The sequence below is a fragment of the Perognathus longimembris genome, chromosome 14 (genome assembly GCF_023159225.1).
Source record: "Perognathus longimembris pacificus isolate PPM17 chromosome 14, ASM2315922v1, whole genome shotgun sequence".
NCBI classification, from domain to species: domain Eukaryota; kingdom Metazoa; phylum Chordata; class Mammalia; order Rodentia; family Heteromyidae; genus Perognathus; species Perognathus longimembris.
In genome coordinates this window covers 49,776,133-49,788,329 of record NC_063174.1, presented here as the reverse complement: position 1 = coordinate 49,788,329, position 12,197 = coordinate 49,776,133, and the positions used below count along the sequence as shown (strand labels likewise).

Genomic DNA, 12,197 nt, shown 5'->3' with positions numbered 1-12,197 from the left:
ACATAAAATATATTTATAAAAACATGCCATTTGATGAGGTACTAGAAAAGAATATGAGGCTACCTACCTCATATATTTTACACACAAAAGGAATTGATTGGCTTTAAAAGACAGAGGGTAATTTCACAGCAGAAGACTATGAAACTGCCATCACTGGATTCATTCAGGCCACTCTGCTCCATCTCGAAACAGAACTCATTTTCTTCTGGATCACCAACAGCCCAAGTACTTGCCGTCTCCCAAGAAAAGTACTCAGATCAACACAATGTGGTTTCCTTTTAAAATAAGCCTTTACTGAATATATCAACAAGGTACTGTATAGTGTAGAGTGAAGTTTGAAGTTAACAAAGTGTGCGACGTGGGATGTCTCAGAGAATGTGTGGTACACAATCTTCCAGCCTCTTGTAGCCCCCTTGTTGGAGAGGAAATGCTGAACACAACCCAGAAGTAAATCAATAAGATCCAAGCCATGACAAATCATCCGAATGAATTTTCTGTGAGTATATATATATTTATATATATCTATCTATCTATATCAGTCCTGCAGGAACACTCAGTGGGGAGTCCTTATATTGCTTCAATTAAGGCTTCGAGAAACCCTAGGAGACTAACCCAATTACAAATCTTTCATCTCACAGAATCCTTACAAACATCTCATCTACCTGTGTATGCACACATGTACATGTTTCATATGGATTTTTTTTATTCAATGCTTGTTGCACTGGCCTTGCTTGTGCTCTTTCTAGTGGAGTGTGTAGCTATAAAACCAAACAACAGAAATAACAAAAGTTAAATGTATCTTATGTGTACAAATCATTTTCCCCACACTTAATAGCAACCTTCATTCCCAGTGATTGTCATTCAATCCTGCAAAGATAGCAGAGAGAGATGTATGTGACTGCTTCCTGTTATTAGTGTTTTGACTTAAGAAAAGAGCATCAGGCAAGGTTTGACAAGACCAGGAAACTGGGAATTGTTTTTTGTACGTATTTTTTCTCTTTTGGGTGCTCTTTTCTGCTTTGTTTATTTTTATCGTGCATCTGAAAAAGTTATGGGTGAATGTGTTGTTTCTATGTTCTAAAAAGTATATTATAGGTTAGTGAAAAAATGTCATAAGCAGAGACATCAATGGAAAGTCACCCTAGACTCCCAAAAGCTGTAGTGGATGCTATGGCTGCTACTTGCTCTATAGGACTACAATGTTGGTTTGTAATTTGAATAAATGCCTTTGCCCCCCAACATGAACAACTTGTCTTGTCCAGCAGAGTGACTTGTGTGAAATGATGATGACCATTATGATCCACGTGAATAGGAAATGGAGGTATAATAGTAGCTACTTCATTAATACATATTTATATTTTAAAACTGGATGGGTCACATTATATTTTTTTGTTTGTAACTTCAGGAGAAACATCTAATATAGTTTCCACAACACCTGGATACTTATACATTGCATTATTTCTCTCTAAGGAGAAAGTTTTCCACTTGTTGCACAAAGAAAATAGGCAGGGACATCCTCTTCTCATCTCTGCCTGTGACTGTCCTACAGAATATGCTGAAATGCATTTGACAGTGTTTGAGAGAAGCCCAGGGCTCTCCCTGATCAAACACATGTCTCCACTAAAGGAAGTATTATTGAATACTCTTGGTAAGAATCACTGTCATTACTATCTGTTTGACTATGCCTATGCCTTTTCCTTCTGGAATGCTCCCTGTACACTGACAGGTACTGTGCTGTGATAAGGCTTGGTTACTATCTGAGATAATTTCCGCTGGTCAGTGTGACACTTCTTATAAGTCAGTGAACATGGGCTTTTCTCTGTGGTCTTTGGCCTGCACCTGCAGCCTTGACTCCTGACTAACTACTTTGAGATGTATTATGTAGTTGGTAAGAGAGGCCCCATGATGGGGTGGATAGTTCTGTAAACCACTGCCATAATTAAAAATGCCAGTCAAAGCAGAAGCCAACAGAGGTTCAGCAGTTTCCAACATATGCCTCTGACACTACAGATTCCTCAGTGTGCTTTCTCTCCTGAGCAAGGTGAGAAGCCCAGGCTAGTTATTACAAATGGGAGACTGATTGTAATGGTAGACTTCTCCATCATGTTGTGCATGAAATCAAAATAAAGCCTATCTCTTTCAGGAGCATTTTTGGACAGAAGAATGCCTTGAGAACATCCGAATCATTTCATATGATTTCCCCATTGTGCCACTGAAACCCCCAATCCTTTGGGGAATGTTACATGCTATTCTAGGAACCTCTCCATTCTTACTCTTCCTGGAACAAAACAAAGAAGTTTCAGCAGCCAGAAATCCCACTGGGAGAAAAAAAATACAATACAAATAAATGAGAATGATTATTTTGTGTATAACAGAAATAAAAGTCCCTCAGAATCCAAAGTACCTTCATTTCAACAGTTTTATCTACATAGCCTAGGAAGAGGAGAGAGAAAGGGCATTGTTGACTAAGTACCCCATGTCAATGATTTTTAGATGGCTTACTGATAGAAATCCTTCTGAGATTGTCTTATCCCTTTACTATGTCTATCTAGCCTAATGCCCCTCCCCCAAGCTAACAGACTATAATGAAAACCAAAGTCACTTTAGAATTAAATTACTTCATAGCTAAGCTCAGCTCTACTGACTGCACCATTTCAGTTCTTGTGTCTACCATATTTATAGCTTCTTCTGATTGCTCTGAGGGATGAGGGAGATTAAAACATGAAATTTGGGGGTCTATTATTAAAGAAAATAAAGCTCTTACTATAAGGAAAAACTTGCATAGCATTTTATACCTAAACTTTTACAAAAAAAAAGACATGTCACAGTTTTATTTTGCTTAGAGAAGGAGAAAGCAAGAGGATTGTGACACTTTATGATTCTTTAAAATAATGGTCAACCATAAAGGAAATACATATCACAGAGTTAAATGCCTAAATAGGACTTTGAAATATAATTTTCCAGTAGTGTGGGATTTTGTTGTTTTAGTTTTTTTAGAAAATGTATATGATCTATAGCCCTTCTACATCTAAGAGATGGCGAGAATTAGAGTAAATTGTATGTGTTTTCTGAAGATGTAGTTACTTCAAAAATATCTAGAATTAAGCACAGACATCCTTTTTTTTCTATGCCCTCTGCTATTTACTTTGTTCTGTGACAATTAGGGGAAAACCTCCATTCTATGACTTATTTGTTTTTCATTGATGATCCAATTTCTCTCCACAATTCCCAAATTAGAAGAACACCCACAATTGAAAAGGAACAAATGAAATTTCAAATGTGGAATAGTGTCAAATTCAGTCCAAGGTGGAAACTGAGTATTCCTTTAAAATAATTTTTGCATTTTCTATGGCCAGATTTGATACATACTTAACAGAATTCTCAAGAGTGAGAAAATATATGGATATTTTGTGAAACCGAAACTGGCACCCACATCTTTCTTTGAAACACTGAGCAGAGGGAGAAAATAAAGTCGGCATATATAACTTAATTACAAAAATACATGGAAGATGATTGGAAGACAAGAATTTGAGTGGGGATACAGGTATTAATTCAAGCTATTTCAACATGATATTAACAAAATCAGTTGACCTAGTACAACAGAACTACTGACCAGTTTTTTTTTACCTAAATAATATCAGTAATTTTTAAATAAACAAGTCACTTTGATATATTCCAAATATTGTTTCCTTGTTGTTCTAAATATCATGTTGATATAGCCTCAGTGAAACTACCCAAATAATTCTTATTATCAAAAATAATTCCATTCAATATAGTTCTTCCCATTATTTTATTAGCCTCTTCTAAAAAATTATTCTAGAATATATCTCTGTTGAATGTGGTTCAACCTGACATATGATTTGAATTAGTGACACTTTTTAAGGGAGTCTTCTCTCTAAGACTGATTATATACTGGTCGTCTGATGATTGAAATCAGACCCAGGACTCTATCTCTTATCACATAGGGCCAAGGAAGCAAGAAGAGTGATTTTGAAGTTTCCAGTCAGAAAGTCAACCCCTAGGGTTTCTGATGTTTTCAAATCACCTCTCCAATTGCTTAATTCTGTCAGGGTGGGTTAACATCTCCTGGGATCTCACTTCCTCCTGATGCTCTAACTTCCCTCCAGTCTTGTAATATAGACGTTTTCACTTTTCTTCCAGCCCAGGAAATATAGAAATAGAATAAAATACCTGGGCTTGTTCTTGCTTTAGCCATATTATCCCCTGTACCTAGATGAGTCCACTTGAATCTAACCTTTCATTTTACCATCAGATCTAGGAAGGGAATTCTGACGGCTCCAAATAGCAAAGTGTTTAATGTGCATCCTAAGGAGGAATTATTCACTCTTCTGCCTTGGCTTTGAGTTCTCATTGTACAACCCTGTACAGTACTTCAGCAATGATTATTTTTTAAGATTTTAAAAAGCAAAGAGTTACAAAACTGTTTGTAATTAACTTGAAATAGAAAAGATAGCACTTTTTTTTCCTTTTAAATCCCATTATATAGTACACCGTATAAATTACAGAGTATTCAAATGCACAAATGCATCTGGGTAACATTTATCAAATGTAAATTGTGTGTCTTGTATGTGCATACACATGTGTGTTCCCCAGAGTTTGGGTGTCTGCCACTCTGACGGTGGGCCTCTGGGTTGTTATGTATGGCAGTGCTCCAGATCTGGCACGCTGCTGTTGCAGTATCTCATGTTGTTGGGGATATGACAGTCTGTGTAATTAATGCCCCCATTTGGGGTGTAAATGGGCTGCAGTCTGAAATCTCCTTTAAGGAGCTGATCGTTGTTTAAGGAGACGATCTGAAAGCTGGTTTCTGTCATCTCCAGGATCGAGTTGTCCTTCTTGGTGCCTGCCTCACAGTAGTCATCTTTCCGCCGACCCCGGTTGTATTTCCACTTCTGGGAGGTGTAGCGCCCCTTTTTGTGCATGTGCCAGCAAAAAACACTGAGCAAGACCACAAGCACAAATATCACTGCGCCCCCAATCAAGCCAGCCAGCAGAAAAGGGGAGCCCATGCTGTGAGAAGTCGTCTGCTCGTGGCTGGATGCAGTGTTGCTGCCATTGTTCAAATAGGAGGCGAGGGTGGTGGCCTCCGAGCAGATGGTATCTTCCACCGTGCGGTAGTTAAAAGCATCCAGGGGCACTAAGCAAATCCGATAGGTGGATCGGGGCTCCAAATTCACCAGGCTCAGGTGTTGCTTCTCACCACTCACTATGCGTTCCTGAACAATGCCCCCTACAAGACTGTGACCCATTTTCACCCAGGTGAGTTTATACGCCATCACAGTAAAGAGCGAGAGCCAGCTGACTTGAATGGAAGTATCATTTACAAAATGGATAGAAAGTTGGATCCGTTCAGAAATGGGTGGAGTTGCTCTTTCTCGACCATCCCAGTCAGGAAGGGTGGGGAGTTTCGACGTGGTCGGAGCTGGAGGAGTATATCCTCTACTAGGGGTTGGAACAGAAAGAGTGGGAGGTGGAGTTGTTGGGACGAGTGTACTTGGGGCTGGGGTGAAGAGAGGCAGGCCAGGGGTGGTGGTAGGGCAGGATAAAAGATTCATATTCAACTCCCTGACGGCCATTCCGCGGACTTGCTCAGGACCTTGGCACATGAAGCCCCGCACGTTGAGCGAGGAAGGGATATATTTGAGCCATTCCGTGACCCACTTAATACTGCAGTCACAAAACCAAGGGTTATTCCGAGCAGTGAGCTGCTTCAGGTTGGAGAGGTTATCAAAGACCCCTTGAGTCAACACTCGGAGTTGGTTGTTGGAGATGTCCAGCCGCTCCAGCTTCCGCAGATTGGAGAAGGCTGTCAAGGGGATGTGATTGATCTGGTTGTCCTGCAAGTACAGCTTGATCAGATGGTTGCCCGGGAGGTCTGGAGGTGGACGGGAGAGTGAATTACGGACTATGGAAAATTCCTTGAGCTTGGTGAGATGACTGAAGGTGCCCTCGGCAATGCCCTTGTTGGTCAGGAGGTTCCCGTCCACAATCAGGCGCTCCAAGCTTGTGAGATTCTGGAAGGCTATGTCTGATATGACCGCGATGCGGTTTTCGTCCACCCTCAGCTCTTGCAAGTCCACGGGCAGTCCAACAGGCACGCTACTCAGGTGGTTCTTGGACAGAAACAATAGTTTGAGGCTGATGGCCTCCCGGAAGGCCCCATCTTCCACCCCCACTGTGGAGATGGAGTTATCATCCAGATGCAGCTCTTCAAGCTTCAGGAGCTGGGCCAGAGCCACCCGGGAAATGGTCTGGATGTTGTTTTCCTGCAAGTGGAGGACTCTGACGTTCTTGGGAAGGTTCATGGGGAACTCGTCTAGTTGGTTGCCGTAAAGGTAGACGGTGTGCACGGACTGTACGTTGTGCAGCTCGGCAGGAAATCCAGCATTATTAATTTGGTTGTTGTGGAGGTAGAGTACGGTTACGCCCTCCGGGATCCCAAGAGGCACTGAGGTCAAGCTTCGTTCATTACAGTAGACAAAGTTCCTGTCGCAGCGGCACACGCTAGGGCAGGCCAGGAGTTTTGATACTTGTGAGTAGAGCCCCAGGGAAATGAGAAGCCAAGATTTCAGGAAAAAAGCCCCATGGCTGGGCCACTTTGTGGTCTGTAGGCCCATTTCTGATGTGCAGAAATAAAATACGATGTGTTGGGGAAATTAAAAAAAAATGTACCAACAAAATAGCAAAATCAAAACAACTGGACAGGGTTCTGTCAAAGTCCAGAACTCTAGGTAGAGGAAATGTACTGAGGGCACACGGGGGAGGAAAAAACAAAAAAAAGAACAAGAAGAAGAATCTTCCTGATGTCTCTGGTATGATCAGTCTGTGTTACCCTCCTTGCTGTTCTCCTCCTTGCACAACAATAATTCAACACAGAATTTTCCCCACAGGCAACAGGTGATGTCGAGTTATCAGCAGTGCCTGCACAAATGCAACGGACTAGACAGAACTTGCTGCTTCTGTTGTAAGTCAGGAACACGTTGATGCGTCTACAGACACCTTAAGCACAATCTGCAATCTGTTATGGGAGAGAGGAGAGAAGAGTCAGTGAAAGGTAGTAACAGAAGAAGTACTGATATGTCTGTACGCCTTTCAAAAACAGTGCAAATGGAGCTAAGCATGGGAAGGTAGGTTGGCAGGAAGTGGCCTTTTAAATCTCAGTAATTAAATGGAAAAGTTATTTAGGAAATAAATGATTAAAACATCAAATCCTCAAAAGAAGCCACTATCAGTTTTTTTTATTTTTATCTGATGGTTCAATAACCATATTGTTAATTTTTGAGGCAAGACTTAATCTGAAATAGCTGATGACGTGTGCCTATAGTCATCGCTAGGATGTGAGGGTAGTGGTTCGAAGCCAACTCAAGCAGGAAAGCCATAAGAATCTTATCTCCACTTAACCAGCAAAAAGCCAGAGGTAGGACTGTACCTCAAGTAGAGTGCTAGCCTTAAGAAAAACTAGCTCAGGGACAGTATATAAGCCCTGAGTTCAAGCCTCAGGATGGATATAAAATAAATAAATAAATAAACATAAATATTCACATATATTTGTGCATCCAAATACAACATACACAGTGCTGAAATCACTAAGTCCATTAATGACCGTCATACGCACACCCTATTGATCACAGTCTTGTTTTAAGATGGAGACGGTATGAGCAAGTAGCAACACTGAAAGGAAAAATAACCAAAGCCCTATAGCGTTATAAACCTTAAAAATGCAAGGTGAGGCTAAAGTATTCTAAAAATATATCCTTCCCTTAGAAATTCTTCAGAATACATTGCATTTCCAAATATATCTGTCATTTATGGTCTCTCAAATACTATGTTATAAAAAGCTGTAACTTTGCTAGTTCCTATCACTTTGTAAAGTGCATTTTGAAATTCTGATACAAAAGCTTATTACTGTTTAATGAAGAATTTTAGAGAATGAAATAAAGATAAATTACTCATGACAATATCACTCAGATAAATTGGGGCTGTTTCCTTGCTCACTCTCTCTCTCTCTTGTTCTCTCTCTCTCTCTCTTCTATGAACACATATAACAAAAGGCAAATCATCACTGTTCTTCCTGTTTATCACTCAATTTTGTCATGACCACAGACCATGTCATTATAAAATCAGGCACGGTTTTCACCTGATAATAGGACCATACTGTAAACTTCTTAAATCTCATCAACACATTGACACCCATCTTGCACAAAAGGACATGTGCAGGCAGGCACTTCTTTTCTTCCTCTCTTCCTGCCGCTCCTCTTTTCTATTCCTCAAAAATCGCTTGTACTTGAGTTACCAAGGATACTGACCCAACGCCAATCCATGACACATTTCTAATTCAGCCCTCCTGTGGGACCTTAAGGTAAAGATGAGATCTGCCATTGTGAGCCCTTGAAGAGTTGACAAACTCATGATGGAGAATAAATTGTTTCGCAGGACTCACACTCTCCTGTGTGTGACTACTTTCTCGCTTTTGTGGAAGGACTTTTTAGCAAATTGTGATAGGATAAGAGATTAAATTGAGGAAGTCAAGGAAATCCACTGAGTGCAATCATGCTCTGGAGCCTGTTCCATCTGTCTTTAGATTAAAGAAATAAAGGAAATTAATTGAAAGGTGCCAGATTTGATTTCCCTACAAAATAAGCTGGCATGACAGGACATGGTGAGCCACAAGTATCTTAATTCTCACTGACACACAGAGAATGGAAAAAAAAAAAAACTTAGATCTAAAAGCACAGAATGTCTACTTAAAAATGTTCCTTTTGCTATCTTTAGAAATGTAATTAGAAAAAGAAAAAAAACACTGTAAATGTTATTATTTATGTCTCAAGGCCACTATAACTTTGTTCTGTGATTTCAAAGGGTTGTAGGCTTTCTTAAAAAATACCTTTAATAACCAAAAATGGTAAAATACACATACACACATACACACATTTACTTATATGTATGTTTATAATATATGTATGTACTTTTAAGTATATACTTAAAAGCCTCTTAAAGGGGGAAGAGGTATTTCATTCCAAACAAAACCAGATAGATAAGAAGCTTCATTTAAAAGCCAAGCCTTGGTTCTTTTGTTATCTCAGATTTCAAAGCATCTTATGCCTTGAAAACTGCTGCTCACACCTTGCTGCTCCTGTGCACAGCACGTGGTCCAACAGCATGAGACTGACTTAGGATGTTGGTAGTAGTGCAGAACCTGGGAGGTAGAATGTGCCAAGTTCACAAAACTTTTGCATGAGCACATTAAAGTTGAGAAACATTACCTTAAAAAAGTGATGACTTCATTAACCAGTCATGTTTTCATTTAGTAAATGAAAAACAAATACAACTGCATGTCACATGATGCTTCTTAGAAGAGTAAAAACAGCAGGCATACTAATTACTTTTGTCCTTGGGAATATAATATGCAAATGAATCTGCTGATTGGTACTGTGTGGATCAAAATGTTCAGTACAAATGAACAGTGGGGCTTGCTTTGTAATCAGTAATCATTACTTTTACCAGGTAATGAAAAATAAGCTTACTCCTGGGAAGAGGTAGGAAAATGAGACTCTAAAAGAGAATCTAAGGTCTTCCAACAGAATATGACACTAGACTCTTCAAAGTGTGACACAAAGACAACAAACAGAACTTCCTAGATGAGAAACAGAGCTTCTGTGTTTCTAAAGTTCTGTGGTCTCCTCACTGGAAAATAATAGTCGTTTCTATCACAAAGCACTTTTGAAACAATTAAATAAGATAGTATTTGTGCCCAGGAACTGGGGGTTCATGCTTGTAATACTAGCTAGTCAGGAGGTTGCGATCTGAGGACTGTGGTTCAAAGTTACCCTGGGCAGCTAAGTCCATGAGATTCTTCACTCCAATGAACCCACACGTGGTAGCCTTCAGTGAAAGCAACTGAGAGCAAGAGGCCCTGAGGTGAAGCCTCTGAACTCACACACACACACACACACACACACACACACACACACTCACACACACAGAGGAAATGTAACAAATATAAGTTATTATTCTTTGTGCAATTATGTTTTGATGATGTCCCCAAAGGTGAACTCAGAACTGAAATATATAGACCAAAATGAAATTATGTTTGACCTGCCAAGTTCTATATACCTTCTTCTACCCCAGGGTTTCTCTATGTCAACACTACTGACATTTTCTCTTTGATAATTCTTTGCTGTGGTTCTTCAGTGTACATCCAAAAATGCCCTCAGACACTGTCATTTATATGATTCCATCACCTTGAGTTGAGAACCACTGACCTGTTTCATCTTAGAATTTCCTGAGAAACTTGGCATAGTTCTTGTTAATTTTTGTGAAGAAATTAATAGCAAGAATTTAATGAGCATAACCTAAAAATGTTCTTTGCCCTGGACACCAAGAAAGCATGCAAATGCAATATGCTTAGCATTCATTATTTAATCAGTATCTTCAGGGCAATAGAATGCGGAAACAGATGTGTTGCAGGGCTGTGTTTTGTGTGTGCATGTGTGTGTATGTGTATGCCAGCATGCCTACGCTGGTCCTGGGGCTTGAACTTAGGGTCTGGGCACTGTCCCTGAGCTTCTTTTTGCTCAAGGCTAGTACTCTACCACTTGAGCCACAGTTCTACTTTCAGCTTTTTCTGAGTAGGTGGTTTTCTTTTTATGTTATTTTTTTTATTTTTTTTGAGATGACAGTCTCATGAACTTTTCTACGTGGGCTGACTTTGAACTTCCATCCTCAGATCTCAGCCACCTGATTAGTTAGTATTATAGGCATAAGATGAAACACTAGAAGCTTGCTGGGTGATTTTTTTGTTTGGGGAGTGTTTTGTGGGTTTTTGTTTTTGGCATCAGGATGGGGAGAGAAGAGACTGAGGGGAAGAGGGATTAAGGTACTCTATAATGGAGCACTAAGCATCCCACAGGATAACAGAAAAAAAAAATGAAAGTGCTCTGGGGAAAGGAATCTGAAAGCAAAAATCTGAGAGGTAAGAATGCTCCAGATCCTGTAGCCATTCAGGGAGTTTTGCATATCTGTCAGAAATGCTGGCAAACTGAATCCAGAGGTAAAACCCTGGTCATCCTCTGAGAAATAACAAAACTTTTGCTTAGTAGCAGTCTTTGTTGTGTTTCTAGAAGATAATAGCTAAACTCATGTTTCAAAACCATCAGGGACTTCATTCCAAGTCTCTACCTGAAATATAAAATTTATCTTAAGATGAGTTGGAAATAGTGAAAGCAAATGTTTTTCCTCCTATTTGTCTGACTATTGTTTTATATATGTATTCTCTAAAGAAAAATACTAGGTGAAAATGCCACTGAAATGTAGATGACAGCATTGGAAAAGCCTGCATGTAAGTCAGCGTTTAACCAATGCTCTTTGGGGATATTGAGAGGCTGGCCCCGCCAGTCCCTTAAAGAAGACAGCAAAAGCAGCAGCTGTTCAAGTCTAGTTTATGTTAATTTAACTCTTTTTCTAAGAACTGAGACTCAAAGCACATGAATCATGTAAAAGCTTACTGCAAAGTATTTCTCTCCTAGTACTGCCTCTAAGAAGCAGTAATTTTTTCCTTAATTAATTCCAGAAGCTTGTATTCCAGTGCTTAATACATTCTTGATGGTACAACTCATATAAGTGAAAATAGGAACTGTCAGTAAACACTGCCTATCTTATAGCATTAACAACACTAGGACAAACTGAATAAAATAATGATGGCTTCGGCATTGGCTAGATGGTGATAAGAGAGTATGGCACATGAAGAGGCACAGATATGAATGGAAAGTTAAATACATTGGGATTCTTCTAGAAAAGTTTCTGAGGGTCAACTCGGACTTGCAGTGAAGCAACTGAAGCTTAAAGCCAGACCTTTGTGGTGCCAAAAGTCACAAGCCCAGCTATCACATAAATATCTTGGTTGGAATCTAGAAACACCAACATAAATTATAGATCTCCTGTACACTTCTACATTCCGCACCATAGGTTAAAAATATAACAATTGGACAGTGCTATAGTTAGTTTGCCAAGATGTAGCTATAAGTACAGGAATTTGGAGAGATGTGACAACAGTCTCCTCCTAATTTCAAACCATTCCTCCAGTTTGCTCACTAGACCCAAACACCCTGACATTTCTTATTACATCACTATTTTTCTTTGCTATGGAAAAGAGAGAGTGACTAAAGGGAGGCAGAAGA

The 12,197-nt window shown here is 39.6% G+C and overlaps 1 protein-coding gene across 5 annotated transcripts in view; it reads right to left on the bottom strand.

The window, feature by feature from the left end:
• Positions 1-271: 271 nt before the first annotated feature.
• Positions 272-12,197, bottom strand: part of Flrt2 (fibronectin leucine rich transmembrane protein 2) — a 93,442-nt gene continuing 81,516 nt past the window's right edge. For all 5 annotated transcript variants that reach the window (XM_048362931.1, XM_048362932.1, XM_048362930.1 and 2 more), the window contains one exon: positions 272-7,039. In XM_048362931.1, the coding sequence (XP_048218888.1) occupies positions 4,656-6,638 (1,983 nt within the window). In that variant the 5' untranslated portion in view covers positions 6,639-7,039 and the 3' untranslated portion in view covers positions 272-4,655. The remainder of the gene's footprint in view (positions 7,040-12,197) is intronic.